The sequence below is a fragment of the Physeter macrocephalus genome, chromosome 9 (assembly GCF_002837175.3).
Source record: "Physeter macrocephalus isolate SW-GA chromosome 9, ASM283717v5, whole genome shotgun sequence".
NCBI lineage: Eukaryota > Metazoa > Chordata > Mammalia > Artiodactyla > Physeteridae > Physeter > Physeter macrocephalus.
Window position 1 is genome coordinate 84,217,770 of NC_041222.1, and position 26,582 is coordinate 84,244,351.

General features: G+C 42.5%; 1 protein-coding gene across 1 annotated transcript in view; it reads left to right on the forward strand.

Annotated features, from left to right (window-relative positions):
* FAM120A (family with sequence similarity 120 member A) overlaps nucleotides 1-26,582 on the forward strand; it is a 112,659-nt gene that overhangs the window by 62,055 nt on the left and 24,022 nt on the right. Inside the window, exons 8-11 of the mRNA XM_024117176.3 lie at nucleotides 10,014-10,101; nucleotides 11,879-12,106; nucleotides 14,684-14,858; nucleotides 24,483-24,732. Of these exons, the coding sequence (XP_023972944.1) occupies nucleotides 10,014-10,101; nucleotides 11,879-12,106; nucleotides 14,684-14,858; nucleotides 24,483-24,732 (741 nt within the window). The remainder of the gene's footprint in view (nucleotides 1-10,013; nucleotides 10,102-11,878; nucleotides 12,107-14,683; nucleotides 14,859-24,482; nucleotides 24,733-26,582) is intronic.

Here is a 26,582-nt window from a genome sequence, read left to right on the forward strand (position 1 = left end):
TCTAGAAAGATAATATATTTAAGACCTACTGAATGAGAATTGCTGTGTTGGGGCTTAGAAATCTGCAAGTGTAAATGAGACCATATGACTCTTCAGCACAGAGAAGTTTGAGAACAGCTGATCGATGTCTCAGGAGCCCTTTCACTCACTAAGGAACTATGAGTTTTCTTTTCATAATTGACTCATGTCAGCAAGACCAAGATATCTATAGGCAGGCTCATTTTAGTAAGAAATATTCTTTCTAGACTCTGAAACACAGGTAGAAATAAGACACAAAGCCACAGTTTGTGGCTTGGAGTCCTGTGCGGGTGATGAGCGTTGTGAGCCAGGAGAGGCCCTGGTCTGGGGAGGTCCAGTGGTGATCCTGTTCCTTCGGGTAGGGATATGGAGATAATGTGAGTTGCCTGCTTAATTTGGCAAGCTGCCCTGTTAGGATATGAGTTGAACTTGAGTGGATAAGATTGCATGAGAGCCCCTCCCTTTTCTTGTGCACACTCAACTCTGCCCTGTTCCCAAAGGTTCTGATCAGTGTTGCCTTCCCTGGAGCTTTTCCTCAATCTTAGTCATTTCTCCTACCTCTGAGCTCTGTAGCACTTAACTGTCTGTACCCACAACTTGGGGCTTTTTACTGTGTTTTTCTGGAGGCGCCTCTGGAAGGTGAACTCCATATGTGGGGATGGCATGGGCATCTCACCCTCTCGTGGTGTGAAATGTGGTAAAAGAGGCAGAGCACATCCACAATCTGGAATTGAAAGATTGCTAAGCCTGAATCAAGTTATGTGCCTTAGCAATGTTTTCATTTCCCTGAATCTGTTTTTCCATTTATTATAACAAATAAGAGATAGGTGTGTTAAAATTGAGAGGGAGGAGGGAAGGAAAAGGGGATAGGGAGCTTGTACCAGAGGCTTCAGGATCATAAGCCAGGCAGAGTAGGATCTGATTATGGGCATCCCTTACTTGTGGCAGGATGCTAAGAAGGGTAGTGTTCATGATTTCGGGGTGAGGATTCCGGTTGAATAAGTTATATGTGTACACTTTTGAGGCCGTGCATAGGACAGAGAATTGCCCTCCTAGTTCAGAAACTAAGTAGGGGCAGTAAGTCAGGATTTGGTTTACCTTTTGTTTGAACTGAAATTGGGACTCCTGGATCTGCACTGTGCCCTCAGGATGGTCTTAAGGGAAAGAAATCATCCATTCATTTAGCCAAGCAACACCTGAGCACTTGCCATCTACCGGTGAGCATAGTGGCAGGCAGCGCAGACATGGCGTGCTGATGGAGGCCTGCAAAGAAGGGAGTAGACAAACGGACAGATAACCCAAGTGGTGAGTATGCGAGGCAGACACCAGACAAGTTGGTCTGGAGGAGGGATTGCTTCCTGAGAGGCAGGATATTCGAGCCGTGACGGAGCGGGGAGAGAGCTGGATGAGTGCGGGGTGGAGGAAGGGGAAGCCAGTGCGGCTGCGGTGTAGAGTGAGGTGGAGGCTGGGTGGTGTACACTCTGAATTCTGTTCTAAGAGTGATGGGAAACATCCACAGTATTTGCTTGGAATGGTCCTGGGGCTAGAAAGATCCCAGTGTTTCTTTGGAAATGAATTTGCTCCAATCTGGGTGCTCTTTGTCCTGGGGATGGGCAGGTGTCTGGGTGGCCAGGCCATTTGGCTGGGGAAATTACTGCACAGTTGAACTGAAGTGCCTCTGGTCGTACCACCTTCTGCAGATTGACTGTAGAAACATTTTTAATTGCCCTACCCTAAGACACCGACTTGTACAATAGAGAGGAGGGAGGCCTGCACCGGCCCTGGCTGGGTGTGCCCTTTCCTGTTCAGTTCCCTCAGGCATTTGCACTCCTTCCACCATATTCCCCGCAGTACTGGGAAATAATCTTGAATATGGGAGATCACAAAATAAATGACCTCATTTCCCCAGTGGAAAAGCAGTAGCTTTTTTTTTTTTTTTTTTTTTTTTTAGTAGCATTCTTTTTAAAGGATGGTGCTGACGGGTAATGGGGCCTGTTACAGAATAACCCTCCCCAACCCCCCCCCCAAGTAAGTCCCTCCCCCCAAAAAACTACCCAGCTTTCTGCAAATTAAAAAGATAACTGCTTTATATGGCAAAGAATATAAACATGCAGTTCACAGAGGAAACACAGATGGTTAATAACACAAAAGAGTGTTGTTCACTCTCACTAAAAAAAAATCAAAGGCATGCAACTTAAAACATAACAAGGTACCTTTCTTTAACCTATAAAATTAGCAAACTGGTTTTTAAAGATAAAGTTCAGTGGGGGACATCGGTGGAGTTGGTGGAACACGAGATTTAGGCTCTCCTGGCAGGTCCTCGGTCTCTGTGGTCACCATGACCCACGGGTATCTGAGGGCTGTGGATATTCCTCCTGGGAGGGTTTGCACCGTCTTTGTGCAAAGGTTGGTGTGTGGGGGGGAGCATTTAAGAGCAAAAGATGTGTGTTTGCCCCAAATGCAGACAATAGAGACATTCCTTATAGGGAATACCATGGAGCCACTCCAAAGAATGTTCCAATGTGAAAGGAAGTACATGCTAACGTGTCCTATGGAGGAGCTGCCAGGTGTGAAAGTGCCTCTTGGCTGGTCTTCAGGTTCAGATGGTGGCACCTTTGCTGTATGTGTGTATGTATGCACTCGGCAGGCCCTGTCCTTTATCTCCCTCCCTTTTTTAAATACCTTACCTGGCATTTTAGTCTCTTCAGCTGGGAGTGTTCAGGCGTCTTTGCCATCACACTGCTGGAATGGACTTCCTGGGTTGTTGTTCTCTTGAAGTCAGCATGTGTCCCTGCAGGGTTTGCAGGTCTGTGCCAGACAAGGAGTCTCAGGCTACAAGAGGCCCCCTGCACACAGCTATGGTGAGTCGGGTGTCCCGGCCAGGGCTAAAGCTGTCCTGAGTTTCCTTGGTGGCTTCGCTTCTGTAGAAACGCAGCCTGCTGCTCTTGCTGTTGTTCTTTGTGTGTCAAAGGACATAGGCCGGTGCCTGGGCAGCTATTCCGGACCAATTATTTTGAAGTAAAATAAGAAAGGAATGTGTTGCCTTCTAACTAAATAACTTTTTTCCTATTCCTTTTCTTAGAGTATCATCAGCATATACTTCTTTCTCTATTATTGGTTAAAATGTAAAAAACAAAAAACAAAACCTCAGGCTGTATTGTTTTTCTTTTCTTCTTTCCTGGTCTTTGTCAAATCTTTGTAATTCTGTTTTGGTTGAATTAAGAATTACAGTTGAATTCTTTTGGAGGTGTTTATATTATTTTCATAGTCATGAGTCTGATCTGAGGTTGCTAATTTGCAGTTTTCAGTTATTTTGTATCTTCTTTCTAATTACCATTTCAATACACAGTTATAGAATTCAAACATTAGAAAATACAATATAGGAAATCCCCCATGATCCCACCTCTAGAGAGACCAACTGTTTTCAAAAGATTGGTGAATATTCAAACACCTTATTTTTTACTGCATATACTAACATAGGGTTTTTACAATAATGAGATCTTAGGGACAGCAACTTGCCTTTTTTCCTTTTTCCTTTTTATACTGACTACACTTATGTAAGTATGTATTCTTATTTGTATGTATAAATGTAAATATGTATGTGTACACTGAATATTGCTTCAGTGTTTTTGCATGTTATTACTGACATTTTTTTAACATCTTTATTGGAGCATAGTTGCTTTACAATGGTGTGTTAGATTCTGCTTTATAACAAAGTTAATCAGTTATACATATACACATGTTCCCATAACTCTTCCCTCTTGCATCTCCCTCCCTCCCTCCCTCCCTATCCCACCACTCTAGGTGGTCACAAAGCACCGAGCTGATCTCCCTATGCTATGCGGCTGCTTCCCATTAGCTATCTATTCTACGTTTGGTAGTGTATATATGTCCATGCCACTCATTACTGACATTTTTAAATGGATATTTAAAAGTCCTGTTAGGAGAGAAGACTAACTTAATTTTTCTCCACTTTGTGACTTCATTTGTATAGATTTGTTCTCTTTCCCTGTACATTTACGTACACATCGATTTCGCGGAATCGTGTTATGGCGGCATCTGTTGTATAAGCTTTGCATGCCCCCATGTGGTCCCTGTGGGACCAGATCTGGCCTATAGAAGGTCGCTGTCAGTGCCTGAGAGACTGTTAACCAGTGCAGAGACCCAGTGCTGTCAGGACCCAGTACCCCAACCTCCCATGGCTTGTCTTGCTAGATACCAGTTGCCACTTGGGGTTATGTGACCTAGAACTCCCTGGGCCCAATGTGCCCAATGTGAATGGGAGGGCTCTGCGTTGTTTGTGATTTAAATCAGTTGATGAGAAACCACAGTAAGTGACAGCTATCACTACTATTTAAAAACTAACCATGGGTCCAATAAAATACCAAAACATATGACTTAATTCTTTTTTTTTTTTGGCGGTACACGGGTGTCTCACTGTTGTGACCTCCCCCGTTGCGGAGCACAGGCTCCAGACGCGCAGGGTCAGCGGCCATGGCTCACGGGCCTAGCCGCTCAGCGGCATGTGGGATCTTCCCGGACCGGGGCACGAACCTGTGTCCCCTGCATCAGCAGGCGGAAGTTCAACCACTGCGCCACCAGGGAAGCCCATGACTTGCATTCTTAATGTAAAACACCTAAAGAATTTCATTTAGCGCCCTTGATCTGGTGTCCTAGGAAACATGCTTCTTCTAATGCATCTTTTTTCCTTTAAGTGGTATTGGTGTTCCACTCAGCCCTGTCAGGCTTCCTCTCCAAAGAAACTGTGTGGTTTGCAAAGACAATTACATGATACCCTGCCCTAGGGTACCCAGTCCCAGACAGGCTAAATACAGCTGATTTTGCCTTTCAGATTGTTATGCTGTTGTGCCAGACAAATGGCTACTTTACATTTATATATTGATTTTTTAACATAAGGTAACATTTCTAATATCTTCTCAAAAAAACTATTCTGAATTTTTATGTTTGGTAAAAATTAATAATTATCTATGCTATCATAGGGAGAGGGTCTGTATTTGTTCTAGCCACCTACTGACCCATGTAGGCATTTTATGTCGAGCTCATCTGACTCGGGTGTCTCTGAACGTTCACTTGGGTGGGAAAAGCTTGAGAAGTCCTGACAAACACGAAAGAGTAGCATTCGGGACAAGAGGCCCATCTGACCTGCTGCACAGGAACAAGACCAGTACTTCTCTGTTACCAGCTTTTTATGAAAGTATCTGAATGTGTGACACTAGCTTAATTTGGGGCATAGGGAGACTGTACCTAAGGTGTTTGTATGTGATAATCTTGTGGCTTCCCTTATCAGGGAGCTCAAATCTTCACCCTCTGTAGTAGAAGCACCTGACTGCCAGGTCCCTTCCTCAGAATTCTTGGGGGTCTGTTGAATGAGAACAGGCTGTGGATCAAGTCTCCCTTCCATTCCCGAGTTGGGGAGCATATGGAAATGAAAATGTATGCACGCTTGTTGAAGCTTTACATGGTTTAACCATATCTGTGACCTTACACACATACACTAGATAGTGCTACTGAAGATTTGATCTTTCATGTTTTGCTTCTGCCCTTTAGTTTTATTTGACTTTTCTTTCTTTCCTATTGACAGGTAAGTCAGCTTGTGGTCAATGCTATCTTCCTTTTCTGTTCCATAAAAACAAACCACAACCATGGCAGGGGGGCATGTGACCGGTCAGACACTTTTACACTTGGTGTAAATGGACACCAGTCTATTTCCATGCTAGCATCACCAACCTGCTGACTACAGAAATGTGTAGGAGAGAATTCAGTGGTTAGAATAATTGGCTACTTTCAACCAGCTTTAGTGCAGAAACAGCCCCAGGTGTCCTGGAATGCAGTGAGGCCTTGTATTGCCTCCTGAGATTCCACAGAACCTAGTGGTGTGATCCTGGCCTTTCTCCTTGCCACCAGTCTGGTATGAGGGTATCTGGTATCTGGTATGAGGGTAGTTCTTTTCTGTTGATTGCCTGCTGCGTCATAAGTGCATCTTATGGCTTTTTGGTAATAGCATGTGGTAATGTCTGGAATGGTGGGTCTGGGTTTGAATCCAGTCACTTTTGCTGTGGCTGTGAGTGGATTCCTTCTCTCTCAACCCGAATTTTACCAGCAGAGAGTTTTGCCTTGGGGTGAGCAGGAGAATTCAACTTGAGAACACGTGCACAATTCCCTGTGGCCTGCATGGGTCTCAGCAGGTCTCCCCAGGGCACAGCTGATGAAAGTTCACGTCGACATTAGCAGTTCCAAATGTGATTATGAGGTGGGAGCAGTTGTATAGAATGGAACCTAACTGAATATACAGATAATTCTGAAATCTCTAATCTATCTTGTTCTTCAAAGCAAGGCATTTGTTATATTCAAATATTTTGTTTTCTTAAGTTGTAAAGTAATATAGTTATCCTATTGAAATATTCTGGACTTTTAAAAAAATTGGCCATTGTCAAGATTATTTTCAGGCAGAATTTTAGATTTTATAGTACAGTATTAAAAGGTCTTATGAAGGACTTCCCTGGTGGTGCAGTGGTTAAGAATCCACCTGCCAGTGCAGGGGATATGGGTTCAAGCCCTGGTCCAGGAAGATACCACATGCCGCGCAGCAGCTAAGCCCGTGCGCCACAACTACTGAGCCTGCGCTCTAGAGCCCGCGCACCACAGCTACTGAGCCTGCATACTGCAACTACTGAAGCCCGCGTGCCTAGAGCCCGTGCTCCGCAACAAGAGAGGCCTGCGCACCACAACGAAGAGTAACCCCCGCTCGCCACAACTAAAGAAAGACCTCACGCCGCAGTGAAGACCCAATACAGCCAAAAAAATAAATTTAAATAAATAAATAAATAAATAAAATAAAAGGTCTTATGAGCATTTAGATTATGACATTATTTTTAGTTTGATAATCTATATAAAACAAAACTAAGATTTATAAATAAAAATTCTCTGTGATCTTAAGTGGGACAAGCTTTCCACTTGAGTAGTGTTGGTATGGTCTCCCCACCACACTGTACCCATATAAAACCCAGGTTTTATACCTTCTTTGCCATATACCTTTAGGCTACAGTTATGTGATTTATTTGTTTAACATTCAACTGTTGGACACCTGTTCAGTAGTGACTATAAGGTCTTACTATCTTCATGGAGTTTATAATTGAATGATGAAAACAGACAGTAATTAGAAATAGTGCTGAATATGATACATGCCATGAAGGAAACACAGAAATGAGAATAGCAAGGATGGGGTGGTCAGGGAAGGCTGCACCCAGTTGCAGCCAAGTCGTACAAGATGAGGCATCACATGTATACAAAGACGTCAGTCTGTTGTAAAGAGGGAGGGGTGGCAGTTCAGCAGGGCATGGAAGATAATTGCAGTCCTTACACCTGACCAAGAACTTGTATCCAGAACATATAATTTCTTCCTATAAGTCCATAAGAACATTCTGTACATTCTCCACCTATTGTAGAATGTTTGAACAGGCACAACACAAAAGAAGATGTCACACATGGAGCGATGCTTATCTTCATCATTATCAGAGAAGTGCAAATTAGACTATGCTGAGATTCACTGCATTCCCTCCCAAAAGGCTAACACAAGAACAACAAAATACTAAGTGCATCAAGGGCAGGGATCTCCTGCAGGGCTGGATTACAGATCTAACTGTGGCATGCCCCCACAATGGGATGCATGCAGCACTGAGACCGAACCAGCACTGTGTACAATAGTATTGTTGAGCCAAAACTCCTGGACACAAAAAATGTACAATCGCATGATTCTCTTTATATCGCGTTCAAAACCAGATAGAAGAAGTCTTTGCTGTTGGAAGTCAGAATAACCGTTGCCATTGAGGAAGTGTCTGGAGCAGGTCAAGAAGGGGATCCTGGGATGTCAGCCCTAAGTTGATTTGGTTGCTTACATGGTGTGTTCAGTTTGTGGACATTCATTAAGCTGTTCACATGTGCATTTTATTGATATGTTATACTTAAATGTTTAAAATTGTAGGTAACAAATGTTATGTTTCTTTATAAAACATGTAAGTATCCAAATAATTTGTTCTAAAATTTCACAGAATAAAAGTCACCAACCTTTTAAGCAGCTCTATACCACATTCTAATGGAATACTCACTTTGGATGTATGTATGACAAGATTGTCCACTGTCTGTTTCCCTATTTCACAGGTCCTGGCACAGTTATCACATAACATGTCCTGACCAGTAGACACTCAACAAATAATTGATTCACTAATCAATTTGTCCAGCTTCTTATCTACTCACCCGTGTAGTAGCTGCTTTTCTCTCGGATTTTAAACAGGATGGATCACTATGCTCTTGGAATACTTACATTTATTTTTATGCCTTCTCATCACTTGGGTTTCCTCTGGTTTTGCAGAGTTGTAGCCTGAGATTGCACACATGAGTAGCAAACTTGGACAGAACAGTGATTTCTTTGAGTCCTCACTGAAGATAGGGAGCCTGGATGCTGGATAACTGGGCATCTGGGTGACCTTGTTTCATGCGGAGGTATTGGGGTATCCCATCCCGTGACTGGGATCAAGGAGCTAGAATTAGACTCCAAAGTATCACAACATGGGACACGATTCTTGGTTTAAGATGGGACAGGCTTCTCATCTCTTTTTTGCAGCTGCTTTTTTTTTTTTTTTTAAGTAGAACTAAAATGAAGTTGCTTGGAAGATAGAATTACCAAGTCTTAAAATCTCTGTTTGTCATGCGAGTCAGAAAGGCAAACCAAGTAAAAGCTTTCTACATTGGCTTGGCTTGCCTTGTGGCCAGCATTGGTTTTAGAAGATAATTTTGGCATGGAGCCCTGCAGGGGAAGGGACAAGCGAAGGGTGTATGCCTGTAGTGGCCCAGGCCATCCCTACAGCTCGCCAGCATTGCATCCCTGCTCAAGCCCCTCTAGATTCCCTCCTCCTCCAGGATAGTACTTTTCACAAAATTTGCCCAGGTACCGAAGTAAATTTGCTTTTACATTGTGGCCCATAATACACAAAGTTTTTGAAATAATAACATTCATACCACATTAACTGCATCTGGTCTATTCCGTTTCTTTTTTTTTTTTTTTTTTGGCTGCACTTCGCAGCATGTGGGACCTTAGTTCCCTGACCAGGGATCGAACCTGTGCCCCCTGCAGTGGAAGTGCGGAGTCTTAACCACTGGACCGCCAGAGAAGTCCCCATTTCATTTTTTAAAAAATGTGTGTTAAACCCACTACTACATTGTTTTCTCAGGCTACTAATGGGTCACAACCCACAGTTTTTTAAGAACACTGATTGAAATACCTCATTCTGGCACTTAAGATACTCTGTAATCTTCCCCATCTTTTTCCCACTTTTACTTTGCCAAATGAAGTTATTCCCCAAATAAGATTCAGTTAACTCCCTGTTCTCTGAGCTCACCAAATCCATTCCCTCTTCTTGGGCCTGGAAGGCGCCCTCCCACCTCTGACTTGTTCGTGTGAGTTATCCCGAGCCTTTGCTCCCATGCCCCTTTCCATGAATAGGAATGCCCCCCTGAATTGTCAGCTGACATGTAATACCTTATATTTATTTATAAATTGAGTAACATGTGACCCAGATAACATTCAATCTTCTACTGCCTGATGATTATCAACTAAATATAATTTTTTTAATCTTACTTCTCCAAGATGACTGAGCTCCCAAAGGCGAGGTCTGCATTTGTCTCCTCTGTACCCTGAGGCACTAGCACATCCTAGACCATCTTTAAGCCGAGCAGTGAGGCATAAGTTAGGTGCTTGATTTCTCTTCCACAGTGGGTGGTTACCACCTACCTGTTTGAAGTAGGTGGAAAGTGTTCCCGTGATAGGATTCTCTCTGGAGATAGGTTGTTGGGGGAGGTGAGATCAGGAAAGCATAAGGTATCACTGAGTCTGTAGGCTTAGTGCAGGCCCTTATAATCATGAGCATGTGTGGGAAGTGGTCGACACTAATCAGTATTCTTGTTCATTTTATGTTCAGCCATATCAGTGGGAACAAAATTGGCTGGGAGAAGACAGGAAGCCATTCAGAACCTCAAGCACGGGGAGACTCAGGAGACCAAACAAAGGTAGTAAGTCTATGCCTTTTATTCTTTCAAATTCTCCTTCTCTCAGCATATAGTGCCAGGGATTGGTTTAAAGTAAAATGCTCTCTTTTTTTAAGCGTGTTATTTATGAGTAATACATTGGCAGGGGTGAGAGAGGAAGGAGGAACCCCAGGGCTGTGCTGCCACCAGCCTGCTTTCTTTCACAAGGCAGGGTGGTGACCTGGTAGAGATCCTCTTCTCTCTGCTCGCTGCATAGCCTTCCAGAGCCCTCATTTCTTGTAGGGCTTTTGTGGTGATTAAGTGAGAAAACCACCTGGGATGTATACATTAAAAATGAAAAAGATAAACTAAATTTTATTTTCCTTTATTTTCTATTTCTACCTGTTAATATTCATCTCTAGAAATATCTGTTTAACTTACAAAGCCACATCTGTCCCCACATGTGATCACTTAGGATGAGCTAGTCTCCAGCTGGAAGAGGGCTTGTTTTATACAAGGTGATGGAATATTAGAAATCTGTTTAAAACTCTCAAATAGTCTCACTGTTGAATGATTATCCTGCAAATAGGTAACAGAAATGCTTTCTGGATACCTACTATTTGTTAAGTACCTCCCAAAGCATTTTCAGTTGTTTATGTCTACATTCTATGGAATGGACAGTGTACAAAACACTCGTGAGTTATCCATGAGTTATTCATCTTAAGACTAATTTTGGCACTTTACGTTTTAATGGATGAAATTAAGCACTTGTTGCATACCACTGTAAAGAATACATTTCGTTTCAAAACAGAAAAATGTATATTTTTTAAGGTGCCACAAAATCAGTGAGCAATTAGTATTACTAGGATTTATTGTGAGAAAAAAAAGTTTACTGCAAAAATAATAATTGCTCTTGGTAAACAATTAGGAATTTGCTAAAATTTGTAAAGAGAAAACTAAGACTCTCCCTCTGCCTTTCCTCCCCTTGGTCCTGCTGCCTTGCAGCAATCCAGCACTGAGGTAATCATTTGGTGTCCACACTCTTTCCTATTCATGTACATACATTCTGTATTTTGGTGATTGGTTGTTGCAGAATGGGTATTTTTCACCTGACAGTTTACCATGCACATATTTCTCTGTTAGTATATATAGATCTGACTCATCATTTTTAATGGTATTAGCTTGTTCTTTGGTTTTAATTTTTGGTAGATAGTTCTCTACATATACTTAATTTGGGGCTTTTAATGACCTAAGAGAATGCCTGAGGTTTGGTTTTTGTTTCTTCTTTAAATAACAACTGGTGGTGGCGGTGGTGAAGAGCAGGCCTGACTCGAGCCTAGTTTTGAGTCCCAGGTCCATGAGTTACTGGTCTTGTTACCACGGATGAAAGACATACTCTCTCAGAGCATTAGTTTTTTTATCTGTAGAGAGGATGATGCCTATTTAGTTTAGGAAGGGTCTCCAAGGAAAGCAGAAACACAGGAGTTGGACACATGGGGGGAGCCAAAGGTGGGACCAGGGTTAGCAACCACAGAAGGCCATTCACCCCAGGGGGATCCCAAGGGAGGAGCCATGGGTGGGGGTCACCCAGCAGAAGCTGCAGCAGTCCTCCAGGCTCCCACCCCCAACACAGTCATAGTGGGTGTCCGATTACCACTTCTTCTGTCCAAGGAGGAGTGGGTCATAGCTCCCTTGTCCTCATTGGCGAAGTTGTTAATCACGTCTCTGGATAGGACTCTGTGTTGCAAGTGGACAGACAGGTTAAAGGAGTGGAAATGTGACATGAAACCATTTTCCCCTCTCACCCATTGCTCTGTAGGCAGAAGGTTCGTCCACTGCCTCTTCGGGCAGCCAGCTTGCTGAGGGAAAGGGGAGCCAGATTGGCACTGTTCAGCCAATTCCGTGCCTCCTGTCCATGCCCACCAGGAACCACATGGACATCACCACCCCGCCCCTGCCCCCTGTCGCGCCTGAGGTGCTGAGAGTGGCCGAGCACCGGCACAAGAAGGGGCTGATGTACCCCTACATCTTCCACGTCCTGACAAAGGTATGCACAGGGGCTGTGGGTGTGGCCGTCATCTCACAGTGGTCACTCCTGTGGAGTGTGCCCTTGTTCCTTTTGGAACTGCTTTTTGTCTTAACAGCTACTTGAAACAAAGTTCATTTTCCCTTTTCTAAACTTTGAGAAAAAAGATGGAAATTTATACTTACAAATATAATAAAAGAAGAACTTGGGAAAAGTCTTATTTTCCTCTTGAATTTAATACAAAATATTTTTGAAACTTCTAATTAACGGCACGTCGTGTTATTTTCTGATTTGTAATTTTATTCTTTTTATTTCTAATTTCAAAATTTCCTACATCATGTTTATGCTGTAGTGTCAAGTTAAATCGTGATGTCACATTCAATGTCTGATTTATCATCGGTCCTAGAAATACCCAACTTCTGAGTGGCTGATAGCAGTTCATGTAATTAGACTTGTTCCTCTACCTCACTGAGCACTTATAGCAAAAAGTGGAATACAGGACCTCGTCGATTTATTATTATCTCACTAAATGTATGCTTAAATAGATATACAGTGTGGTATTAATTGTTTCTGAATCTTAGTGTCTTGAATAGATTATGTGTACTTAAATTTCCTCAATGATTTGTAGTCTTTATGTTTATAATCACAGACCTACAGTTTAACAAGTAAACTTGGTGACCAGATTTTTCATGCAGAATTGGTTCATTACTGTATGTATATTTAACATGTTTTCATCAGTATCTATACCACCATATATGATCAAACTTTTTTCTTCCTATTTTCTGTTGTCCATCTATGGTTTGTAGAATGGAGTCAGTAAATACAAAAGTCACTCCCATTCCACAGCACTCCTGAGCTGGACTTTAACTGTTAATTGACTAATTTGAACTGCTTACTTTTATATTTTATAAATTAAAGGACATGAAGAATATTATATTTTATAAAATAAAGGAAAAGAAGACCAGTACTACTTATTCAGGTCCTTTAATGTATTTTAAAATTGTAATTGCCTCCAAGTCTCATCTGTTATTTGACATGGGGATGCATGTGTGGTATCACTTCTCTGATTATGGTTATAAAGTAAACATTTTATTTTTCAGGTCCAACATAAATTATAAGGGTAAGTGAAAGTTACTGTTGCGGGAAAAGGATTTTGCTAAGTTTAAAGGGACCCGAGTTTGGGGAAGATTGTGCTCTTTCTCTTTGTGGTTGTTTGGAATATGAGGTCCCTGGACCCCCTGCTGTTTGTGCCCTGCCATGCTGGTGGATCTGACTTGGGGACTGTCGGTTAAATCAGTCTGAGTGATGCAAACTGCCTGTCCTCCTCTTCGATACTCACTGATTTCAAGGGCAAATATTGATAAAATCACTGTGCTTGAGAAAAGTGAACTCGACTATCTTCTGATTTTAAGGTGCCACTTAAAATTTTTCAATATATTTGGGAAAAGTTTAGACTAAAATGTGTACTGTTTCTTGGGAGCTGAGTAGCTCTGGTATTAAATTGTCCAGGCTGAGAAATTTGCAGTGAAGTGAAGCTTCATAGTAAGAATGTAGAGAATCATCAAAGCCTCATAATATTGAGAGAGTAATACTCACTAGATGAGTGTTAACCACATGTAGCTACTAGATTAATGACTATGAAGGTTCTGATAAGGGAAAAGACCAATTTTGAAATAAAATTTATGTGAAAGAAAGAGCAAATGCAATGACAATTAAAAGTATGTATCAATATAGTTAATAGACATTGGAGGTCATAAATGTATTTTTATGTTATGAATATACATAAATAAAATTCCTTGTGAAATCTCTTGAGATGTACCTTGATGGCATAAAATATTCAAGACAAGACCAGGGTCTCAGGTGCAGGTGGTCGTAGCAGTCATTTGTCTCCTAGAGCCACAACAGGGCCCCTGCTGTGTTGGCAGTGGGGGATGGGGGTGATGAACAGAACGGGGCTTCCTTCGTTTTCTGCCCCCAGTGACAGTCAGGCCCTCTCATTCAGTGTGACGCGTCTGTTGAGTACTTGGTGCACTGGGGCAGAGGCCTTATACGTGCCAAACACTTTAAAAATGAATAACGCTTAAAAGAGTTCTCTTAGGTAGATCGTTTTTGTGTATGGTAATTTTTTATGGAAGAGCTTGGTAAAGAAAATTTGTGACCATTTTATTTTCAGGATGCTCATTTCTTGGATTTCATATAGGTCACTGAAAATTATGAATTTCATTACTTATGGCTATCTTGACTCATAAATTAAATTTGCCACTTCTCAGCATTTTCTGTTCTATTTGTTGTCTGATGTTATCTATCTAGACTGTTTCAAAGACTTTGGGATCATCTACATGGTTTTCTTTAGTTCTTGGTTCCAGATTAAAAATAAAACAATGTAGATTTTATTTTGACTCTTTGAGCATATGTTTTGACTACAACCTGCTAAATGAACTCTTCCTAAACATCTTGATGTAGGCAACTTATTAAGCAATTGATTTGGAATAGAATTGCAATTTCGTTAACTGGAGATAATACAGTATATTTCTGTGAGTTTATTGTAAATTCAACATGAAAAACGTGCAATATTATTCTGCTTTCTTCCATGCAAAGGGTGAAATCAAAATTGCTGTTTCTATTGAAGATGAAGCCAGCAAAGACCTGCCTCCCGCCGCCCTGCTCTATAGGCCAGTTCGTCAGTATGTTTACGGAGTCCTGTTTAGCTTGGCAGAAAGCAGAAAGAAAACTGAGAGACTTGCTTTTAGAAAGAACAGACTTCCACCAGAATGTATGTACTGTAAAATCCATTGTTTGTTTTCCTCGGTACCTCGTAATCTCTTGTGCATTTTTAAAGCATTAGAAGGATCGTAACAGAGTTCGCCCTGAGAGTCCCCACATAAAGGAGGTGGGCTTCACTGGGGCTCTTAGGAAAGGAGGACAAGCCACGAGCTGTTTTCCTCAGTAACATCCCAGCAATGGTGTTCATTCAGTAAAATGATAAAACAGCAGGTTTATGCTTTAAACTGCACGTTGATCTGGAAACAGTCCTGACAATTGCTGTCCTGCTGTGGTTAGCATGTCCCAGGCAGAGCAACAGCAGTGTCTGCTCTGCTGTCCACGAGATATGGTCCGCTCTTTCCAGAAGTCAGTGTTCCTGGGGAGGTCCCACCAGCTGTCCACAGGGCCACTTCTGTGCAGTTGATGTATTGCTGCACACATCCCTGAAGCTGAGAGGGGACTTGTAATGATTTCCCTCAGAGACCTCTGGCTGATCAACTCTGCGGGAGGAGGGAGAAGTGGAAAGACAGAAAATGTCGTTTGAAATTTTGGCAAAAGTTGAGGTCAGAGTATTCCCTCTTCTAGTGAGCCAGTGTAATTTTGGGGGGAAAATCATGCCTTTCTGTTCTAGGTAACTTTATCTACTAATGTAGGGAATGTAAAAGTCACTGTATATTTAGTAGGAAATAAGAAAAGTTTCACAAAACATGCAGTCTAAAATAAGAATATTATGAAGTGTAGAAATTGTAGATTACTAGATCATCCTCTAAACTAAGGATATTTACTGACAAATCACCTTCTTGTATGGCAGGTCAGTGCAGGCCTGGTAACATGGGTGAAGCTGACCAGTTCAGGGACAAGTGTGGGAGTGGCTCTTACCCTTGGAACTCAAAACTAGAGAGATTCTCCAATGCTAAAAACTCAGTACTATAGATTCCTAAGGTTTCTATTTGTAATTACTATGACACGATTGTGATTCTGTAAGCCTTTAAAATGAAACCATCTGTCACTACCCTTACTTGAAGATAGTCGTACTGAGAGTGGCGTGTGACTGTAGCTGGAGAAGGTGATGGCGGCTCTGCAGGGCCATCTCTAGCTGCTGCTTCTACTGCCTTGATCAGGGCTGTAGACACCATGTGAATACCGAGTGTTTTCAATGGACACTCTTTTCAAAGGCCCAGTACGTTCCGGATGTACAAATCCTCATTCTTTTCTCACGCTGTGTGATTTATTTGCTCAGAAAAGAAGGACCTTTCTAACTTTGCATGGGATTGGTCAGTTTTCTGTGCTGGCCCACCCAGGCAACCCTGGCTCCGCAGCTGTGACGTCCACTTCAGTTCACCTCCGTCTTCGTCCCTATAGCCCCTTGGGTCTCTGTTGGGCATAGAATGCTGAGTGCTACAGGGTCCCACGCAGCCCCACTTCCTGCCATATCCTCAGCTCCATAGCACCACATTGGCTTTCATGGTGAAAGGCTGTGTCTTTCATTTGCTTGTATGTTCCAGAAACATAGTTATCTTTATGCTTCATACAGCAGCTTGAATATGGCTGGTGTGCTCTGTTCATTTCCTCAGCAGTGGGCAGCGTGCATCCCTCATGTCTGGTTCAGGGAGTTCTGTGTCACAGGTGAGCTGCAGGTGCCAGGTGCTCTCAGGAAGTAAGAGTCTTGGTCTGTTCTGCCCTGCTGCCAGTCTGAGGCTTTAAAACACTGTGGAACACACAGCTGGCAGCACACAGCATGCTCTACTCCCTCATCAGTTAATTTGTACCTGGGTGGTACAGGTGTCTTACTGGCCTGGGAAAGGCTGGCCTGTTAGCAGACAATAGGGGAAGCAGAACCCAGGGGAGAGTATTAACTAAATGGACCAGCATCCTCTGAACATAAGCAAGAGAGAGGCACATTGTGGTGAAGGGCTGAGTGTGCAAACCACACCATAGGGCCTGATGCTGCTCTCCCAGAGAAATGACAGGGTCACTTTGCCTGTGGCAGGCTAGTTCTGGCCGGGGCTGGAGGGCATGGGGAATGGCATGATCAGGAGAAGAAGAGAAGAAGGGTGGTACAGTCTGGGTGACTCAGATGAGCTCTGTGAGGCTCTGGATGGAGGTGCCTTGACCTCATTTGGAGCGGGGGAGGCACAGGGGAATACAAAGGAAAGGAGGAGAAAGGTGTACTAGTGTGAGGGGGACGGGGGAAGGGTGAGGTGAGTGGGAGAAGGCCGTAGCTTCAAAGAGAATTTGGCAGGCATGTCTTTTTCCTTTCCTCCTGCCTCCACTCCCCTCCCCACTCCTCTGACTTCTTTTTAAGGATGGGACAGACACAGTTGTTTGTCAGTGCTATGTTACTTTTGGCTAATGGGAAACACTGACTCTTATGATGCCACTGATTGAGATTTCCAAGCCTGCAACATCTAAGTGACTATGCATTTTACTATTCTTACTGAGAAAATGCTGTAGCTTCTTGATGGTCTGGATGAGATGGGAAAACAACGTCTGATCATGCCAAAAAGAGCATTTTCTCAGGAGTTTTTGGTTGACAAGATTTGAAAATATGTTGAAATCTTGTTTTACCTACACTTATTCTTAGACCACATGTAGATGAAACGAAATCAATGGCACTTGGCAGGAGATTCGTAAACCACGTGAAAGTGCGCCGTAAGGTCCTTGGGACAAGTTTGTTTTCCACATGCCCACTGGCTTTGCCTTCCACTTTGGTAGTCTGGTAACCAAAACCGAGCTATGTGGGTTGCAGGTAAACCCACCTACTCAAGTAGGTGATGCAGCTGCTTCTGAATGTGAGGGTTTTGATCTAACATGGCTTCAGAATGCTGTGCGTACAGATGCGTGTTCCTGGTGTGGTCACTGTGACAATCAAGAGTTTTCCCAAGAGGGCTTTGTTGTTAGAACTAGTCAAAGGCCATATTGAAGTCTATAGGGTTGTTCAAAAATACTTAACTCTCATTAGATATAAGACATGTATCCATTTGGACATTAGTCTCTTGCTTAAGGCATATGATAAAATGTTCATAATCTACAGTGAATTTTCTTGTGACTTACCAAAGTTTCGTTGCGGAGCACAGGCTCCAGACGCGCAGGCTCAGCGGCCATGGCTCACGGGCCCAACCGCTCCGCGGCATGTGGGATCTTCCCAGACCGGGGCACGAACCCATATCCCCTGCATCGGCAGGCGGATTCCCAACCACTGCGCCACCAGGGAAGCCCCAAAGTTTCATTTTTGAAGTCATTATATGGTTAAAGTAGGATATCTATAGTTGGATCCTTAAAAAATTCCAGCCTTTGAAAATCATATTGAATTACATGCTGGCAGTTTATTTTTCTATTCTTTTCTGTCCATTTCTAGGTTCTATCATTTTGCTTTTAGGAAATTAATAAGAATACTTGTTTTATTGTGGCAGCATGCTACTGAAGTCACTATTGTGGAATTCGAAATCCTACCAGTCCAATCAGAAGACTGTTGACCCAACACAAACAGATTCACCCAGATGTGTTGGATGGTGACGGTGGCAGTTGCTTTGGGGAGAGATGGGAACAGGGACCTAGCTGTCTCTGTAGCTGCTGGAATAAAGGCTGGGCCTGGAGACAGGCGCCTGGGTCTGAGCCAGCCCTGGCCTCGAGGCCTTTGTGTGTGAAATCCAGATGGTGTGGCTGCTTCTCAGATGCACTTCTGCCCTGGAGTCAGCTCTGGCCTTTAGTGCCCTGTTGACTCTTCTCCCTGGGGGTGCTCCTCAGCCACCTGGGCACTGGGGTTCCCCCAGGTACTTCCCAATGGTGAAGGGGCCAGAAGAAAGGGATCAGGTTCTAAAAAGACTACAGGATATTGAGTCGCCTTATCTGTAGCTGAACTGTTAAAAATCCAGGAAGTGATTTGTGAATTAAAAAATTATTATCCACTTAATAAAACTGGCTTCTATTTTCTGCAAGTCTCTTCAGTACCTCAAAATTAAGTAAAAAAAAAAAGCAGGCTTGGGAATTCCCTGGCGGTCCAGTGGTTAAAACCCCGCAAGCCATGCAGTGCAGCCAAAAAAAAAAAAAAAAAAAAAAGAAAAGCAGGCTTGTAGAAAGTAGATGGACATAAATTATAGACACGTGAGATGTAGTTATGGAAATAGAAAGCAAGTTTATGTACTATGTTTATATTTACTATACTTATGCTATATTTGTATTTCCCCATATTTATTCTCTACTTTTTAAACGATCAAGAAAAGCCAAAAGGAACATTGATTTCTTTTTCCTGGTCCACTTTGCTTTAGAAATTTTGTCAGTGCCAAATAATTGGGACTGCTAATTGAAAATAAATAAGTTAAATTTGTTCATTGTGAATTACATTATAAAACAGAATACTATAACATGACCAATATTAATTAGCGTGCTGTTTCAATATGTGTGAAAATTGGTTATCATTATCATTTTTTTCTTATGATTTTATGAAGGCTGTTTATATATTAATCTGAATTTCTTTATTCTTCAAAGCTTTCCAGAAGTAGCATTAGCAAACTGCCTTTTCCTCACAGAACTTTGAGTAGCTGAGCTCAAGAGACAGCTGTTGGGGAAGGCACTGTTGTGTGACAGGCAGTGTTTGATGGTACTCTTTTGGATTAATGTTTATGTCATAGTTCCTTGAGCTTCGGAGTTTCTAACACAGTAGGAATGACATAAATGGGAAAAATGAAGACTAGGAATAGTGTTTACCACGTGTCTATAACACCATGTAACACCATGTTCTATGTGCCCCGTGGCCTACTGAGCATGTATATGTTTGTGGACAGTAGGATACCCCCAGGCTCAGATATGAAAGGTTTAAGGAAAAAATTCATAGTCTTTTACTTTTGAGAGTCGTGGAGGGTGCTCACTGATGTGTCAGCATGAGGAAATGGGGGACTAGCTAGTTGGAACCCCACAGCCTGTACACAGTGCTGCTTGGTAGTTAACCAGCAGTTTTCCCATTGGAAGGATTGACCAGCTCGCATTGCACCCATTTTTCTGTTTCTGCCCTGATACGAAGGAACTAGAGTTTTGTTTTTATTTATTTGTGTGGTTTTGTTTTTTTCCTATAGCTCCAGAGGAGAGCTCAGGGAATAAAACAATGGCTCCTCCCCCAGATACACACACTTGCACAGACACAGACCAAAGGGTCCAGTTGGCCACAGTATTGGAAGTTGTCTCCATCTTTTTCCTTACCTGTAACCTTATTGTGTGTGTGCTACAACTCTCACTCCTAAGCCGTTATAGCAGGCACTGCTAGTTGCTCATGGTGCTCTGGCACTGAGCTCAGAGACATACTTCATCATATGGCACTATAGGCAGCCACTACCAGTCAGTTGGAATAGGCTTACAAAATGAAACCTTCATTATTCCTGGTCTGGGACGGATCCCAAATCCAGCATTGTAACAGATTTCTAAGGTAGCTGGTTGTCGTATGTGTAAATGTGAAAATAGTAGATGATTAACGTCTGATGGAAAACATTGGGTTTTTACTGACAGCTTAAGTCTTAATAGTGTTTTATGTCTGGAAATTGTATTTGAAGAGGTACTTCCAGTAAAGAAGCTGCATTATAAATTTAGCTTCCAGTAATACAGAAAACTTGTGCCCTGGAGTTGTTTTTGCCAGTGTAAAAATTCAGTTTAGTTTCAGGTAAGGAAGACAATCTAATATTCAGTTTTTTTTTGAAGTTGTCCACTTGAAATCATGAGTTTTCCTGTCAGTAGAAAAGACGAGATAAATATTTATTGATGGTGACACACAGAAAATTTATTCATGGACAGTAGCTGGTTTAGCTAACCTCTGGGATTCTCTTATTCTTGTTTTAACAAGGCAGCATGAACATGTCTTTCCAAAATGGTGCCTTCACAGAGAGGGTTTTATACCTCAGTGCTCTTGTCTGCATGCACTTGGAGTGTTCTCATAATCCAGCCGCCCCGTACCATCTGGATAATCCCTGTATAACCAGTGGGTTTTGCAAAAATGATAAGAGCCCAGATTACTTGCTGTTAGCTGGCTACTTTGCATCTGCTTATTGCTGTGAGCTGAATCAGAGACCGAGCCTTCCCTCCTGCGCAGCAGCGACTTGGGGAGAAGCCTGGAGCCAGAGGGAGAGAAGGTACCGTATATGTACCAGCCACCCCAACGGGCAAGCTTGTAACACAGAGGCTGCCATGTGACAACACGAAAATGGAATGTCCCTTGGAATTCATTAATCTATAAAACACTAACCTTTACTTAATCTAATGTAATGAGCCTGTACAACATAAGTTGATCTCACACAGTTGAAAGCACATAACAGGGGTGCAAGATGCCTTTGTGTTTCCTCATCTGGATTGTGCTACAGAGTGAGTCATTGGCCTGTTTTTTTAGTGCCTAGTTCCAGGGCTGGGCCAGGGTGAGGCAAGTGAGGGACCCAGGCCTCAGAATTTAAGGAGACCCTTGTTCTCACACTGGCATGTGGGAGTTGGCACCTGAGCCCTGGGTGCCTTTCCTGCCTCACCCAGTGCATAGTAGGTGCTCAATAAATATCTGTTAGGTGATGGGCCAAAGGTTCCACAGCTATTAAGTGGTGGTATACGCAAAAGATCTCCAAGTTTTCAGTTTAAAAACAGATACATGTTAAAAAAATAAAGCAAATTGGAAGCATCTTTGCTTTTGGAACAAAGCTTTTTGTTACTGCACATTTATTTTCTCTGAGAAAGACATGTATTTCCTAAATTAGATATGAGCCATTCTTGTCATGAATAGTGCAGATAAGCAACAAAAATGCTTAGAATATGAGAGGAAGCTACTATATCTGATACCTCCTTTACAACTGCAGTCTCCCCTGTCCTGTCCTGTGCTCCGGGGTATGGACTGCATGTCCCTGCTAGTATTGGGGCAGTCCTTTCTCTAGGACACAGGAGTTCATGAGCATCAGCTGGCGGTCGTCAGGCACGAGTGTGTGCTCATCTGTAGCCTCTACAGGCTGAACAGGGTCTGAACACGCAGCATCATGCCAGGTAAATTCAGGCATACTTAGGTCCCTCAGAGCCCCAACTAGTGTGGACAGCCGTCTAGGGCAGCTAGTGTTGAGGGAACACTCAAGTGAACAGACACACTTGTGAAGGGACTGCTGGTACCTCTGACCTCCACTTATCTTCGATGTAGGACATGGAACATAAAGTACGTATAGGTCTAAGCATTCTGAACTTGAAAATGAAAATCCTCCACCAAAAATTTATTTCTAGAATGAAAACAATGTAATAAAATGATTGCTAAAAATTATTAAAGAGAGACAAGAGCAGAGCTGACAAAGGGGAAAGAAATAAATGGATGAAGATGAAGACAGCTTTAATAAGAATGCCTCTCTTGAGAAAACTCAAGGGAGACTCCTGGCACTATAATCTGAGTTTTTTAAGATGCAGTAAACTTATGCTCTGTGTGCATGCATGTGTGGTGGGTATGTGTGTGTTTGCATTTTGGGGGAAGAAAGTGAGAGACCTTAGATTAACTAGGTTATTAACCCAGATTAACAACCAAAGATAAAATCTAATTAGTTCCATTAAATAAATCTTTGCCATCAAAATGAAGATGTTACATAGAAAAAATAGATTTATGCATTTTTGCTTGGGGGGCATGAAAATGAACTTTGTGAACTGACCTAATAGAAACATAGCATACTGGTTGTCTTGTAACCTCCTTTCACCTGTTTTCTTGGGGCTGACAATGTGCCAGCCTCTCAGACTGTAGTTGGGACAAAGGTGGGTGGGGTGTACTGCACCTAGGAGGGCCCTGCGGTGGTGACGGCCACCCTCTGCATACGGGTGGGCGATGTGTGGAGCTGTGCGCGCTAGAGGTTGGCAGGAATGGGGGTGAGTGCTAGATTGTGAGTCCGAGGACAGGGTCTGCTGGACAATGGGGATGTTATGAGTTTGTGTCTGGCACCTAAAATATAGATAAATTCAAAGACACATGTATTTATATATACATGTATATCTCTGTTTTGACTTGATGGATTTTAAAACAGACATTTTAAGTTTAAATTGTTTTTTTTAACATTTAAACACTAAGATATCCAAATGTAAATTAAAGGGATTTCCCAATGACAAAACAGTTACTTTTTTGTAAGAAAATTTTCAGAAACTGTCTTGACTTGCACCCCTGCTCAAGCAGCCTGCTCCTGGGAGTTGGGGTCCATGCAGAATGGCTGGTCATGGCACTCCTCTGCAGCACACTGTCACCTGACTTGACTGGGGTTGATTGTGCAAAAGCTTGCTTTTCCTGTTGCTAACAACTGTGTATATCCAGGTATCTGACTCCTGAAGTTCTTCGTGACATTGGAAGAGATGATTGTCTTGCCTGATTCTGTTCAGACTTGGGGTGGAGCTAGAGATGAGCCAGTTAATCATTTAATTTTGTCAGGATTTGGGTTCTTCACAGTCTCGGTTTGCCTCAGGTGTTACTTTAGGGAAAATGAGCCCAGGAAGGGGGTATGGTTATTTGGATATAATTGATGTATCCAAGATCACATTAGAATCATAGCACCATCCTGGTTTCTGTATCAGCTGTCAGCCATGTGAGGGGAGAGTGGGGTATGCTAGCAGCTCTCTGGGCCAGGGGCTCCATGGGGCCCTGCTTCAGTTCTGATGTTTATTGACCAGAGTGAGCTCTTTGTTACAAAATTCACACCCAAATCTGATGAAATTGTTTACATCAATGCACTTTGGTGAGAAATGTTAACATATTTCTCTGCAGTATGCTTTATCTCCGTTGTTTTCTTTCCCCCGTCACAGTTTCTCCGTTAAGTTATTTGGAAATTATGTGGGAAAATGTGCATGTTTGTGTGTTTTAAGAATTAATTGATGCTAATAGTGGTAAAACTACGGTGGATAAAAGGTCATTTTTTGTATGAAATCAACTTAGAACTTCTTGATTTTTTTTGAAGTGAAATGGGGAATTTTACAGTTTGTCTTCAGTCTTGCTGAAGAGAAATACTGTGTGCTGACTTCACTTGGGATTTCAAAACATGGACTGTCGCTTCCGCTTGCCACCTTACTGGGCTTTGGGGATCTCACTACATGGTAGTTTGTCCCTGCCAATCTTTAAAATAGACTTTAACAGTTAATATTTGTTAAAGTAGGAGGTCCTTAAGTAAAGTGGCTACCAAATGCAAATTATTTCTCAGATCTAATTAGTATAACATGTAGAAAAAGGTTCAATTAAGTTCAATAGTTCAATTTAGCTATCTAAATTGGATTTTCCGTGGATTTCTGTGATAATCACATACTTTCTGTAAGTTGTACCCATTGTTATTACTAAAACTATTAATGGATTTATAATATTAAAACAAATTTTATCTAACATCCTTGATTTATACATGTTAGTTATATGGGGAAATCTAGCTTGATTTGATTGAGAAGAAATTTATTGGTGGCCTGACTGAAAATCTGAATGAGTCACCGAAGTTCATAGAGTAAAGAACAAAATGAGGATTAGAGGTGAGGACTGATGACCGATGGCTTACTAATGAGAGAATCCATTGTTATACCAGAATGACATCTTCATACTGTAATTATTAGAGCTGTTTATTTTTGTTAGGCTTAAAGTAGCTGAGATAGGGCATAAATGGTTCTCTGATTTTCCTTCCTGTAGTTTCACCAGTGATCATTAAAGAGTGGGCAGCTTACAAAGGGAAATCTCCGCAAACCCCAGAATTGGTGGAAGCTCTTGCCTTCAGGGAGTGGACCTGCCCCAATCTGAAGAGACTCTGGCTGGGGAAAGCAGTGGAGGACAAGAACCGCAGAATGAGGGCCTTCCTTGCCTGCATGAGGTCAGACACACCAGCCATGCTCAACCCAGCCAGCGTGCCCACTCATCTCACGGTGCTGTGCTGCGTCCTACGGTAGGTGCTGCTGGCCACTGCCTCAGCCGCTGCGTGTTCTCTAGCAGGTGCTTGTACAAGTGCCTCTCAAAGATGCTTTCTGTATGAAGTAGGTGGGGGTTATTCCAGATGAATCATGTTGTCGGTTGAAGTTTGTCCTCATCTCATATTTTCATATATTATAGAAATATAGGCCATGTAAATGCAATGTGGGTTTGAATTGATGCTATATAGTATGTTTATAGAATAGGTATATTTGATGAACCTGTATTTATGTAAATATCATAATGATTTTAAACATAGTTTATCCTTTAAATGTTAAAGCTTTTGAAGGCTATTGGGGAACTATATTGTGTATTATTTGTGATTATTCTTTAGGGAAAATGTGTCTCTTCTTCCTCCTTCATTTATTTAACCATACGTAGATCAGTATGGACTCATGGTTATCTCTTTTCCTAGGGTTATAACCTGATATAACCTTGTTATTTGGTTGTTCAGTTTGTTCCAGCTCAGACCTTGGGAGTTCGTTCAGTGGCTCCTGTGTGCCTTGTCCCCCCAGCATGTCCTTGCTTTCTGGCACCACAAGATGCCCAGGCTATCCTGTATCTGCCCTGCCCTGGAACCTGCCATCTCTAAGGGGCTGGCTCCTGCCTTGGAGAGAGGGGTTTAAAAACCTAGATGTGGGCACTCTGTACTTCCAGACCCTCTCAGCCAATGGGCCGCAAATGCCTATGTGGACACTGTTGGCGTTTTGGAGTTAATTTGAATTGGCATGCATACTTGAATCAGGTGAATTAGTTTTTTGAGGGTTTTTTGGGGAACCAATTTCAAACTTAGGAAAAAGTTGCAAGTATAATACAAAGAACTTTTTAAAAAAAATACTTGATTTAAAAAAAAATACTTGTGATTTTCTAACAAACAAGGACACTGTCCTATGTAACCACAATACAGCCATCAGGATCAGTCAACATTAATACTTTATTTCTATCTTAACTTCAGGGTTTGTTTCAGAGCCTCCCTTTGTATTTGGAGGTGAAGTCCCTTTGGTCTTCAGCAGATGCTGTAGAGGGCAGAGCTGTTCCTCTGCTCCTCCTTGTCTCATCCATGCTGTGCATCTGTGCTCTGACCACTTGGCAAAGGGGGTGTCTGCCTGGCTTCTCCAGCGAGGCCATTCTGTACCCCTTGTAACTAATACGATTTCATGGGAGGCACTTTGTGTAAACATGCCATTCCTCCTTAGACTTCAGTGTATTTATATCAACATGGGCTCCTGGCTTCATCAATGACTTGTGGTTCACTACTGCCATCATGTAATTTGGTGCTTCACTGTCACCTGTTGGGCCTGTTGGGGGCCTTGTCAGTCTGGCCTCCATGTGAGCACTTCTGTGCAGAGATTCTGACCTTACCGTGGATGCCCCCTTTTCCCAGCAGCCCTGGTTTCTAGTGATGGGGTCAGTATTGGACACCAGGCTCTTGACAGCAACTTTGCTGCTCCCAGACCTTCCCCAGTGTGCATACAGGCACACAAACAACTGCATGTTTGTAGACTTCCGCTTCTGATTCTTCAACCTGCCCATCCTAGCTCTCCCTTCCCGTGTGTATGGTCTCTGGCCCTGACAAACAGTGAGAGCCTGGGGCCCAGCTGCCATACAGGTCGTCACCTGCCCCAGCCCTGTGTGTCCCATCCCCCTGGGCTGGCCCCTTCTCCATGGTCCCCTGACCCCCACTGGGTCTCACCTGCTTCCTGAGGATGGGGGCAGAGCTTTAGTCAGGTGTTTATTTCCTGAAGTTTCTTACATTCATAACAGACTTTAAGGCCAATAACTTATTTAGAACCCTTTCCTTAATTAAATTGAGGTTGACTAAAATTA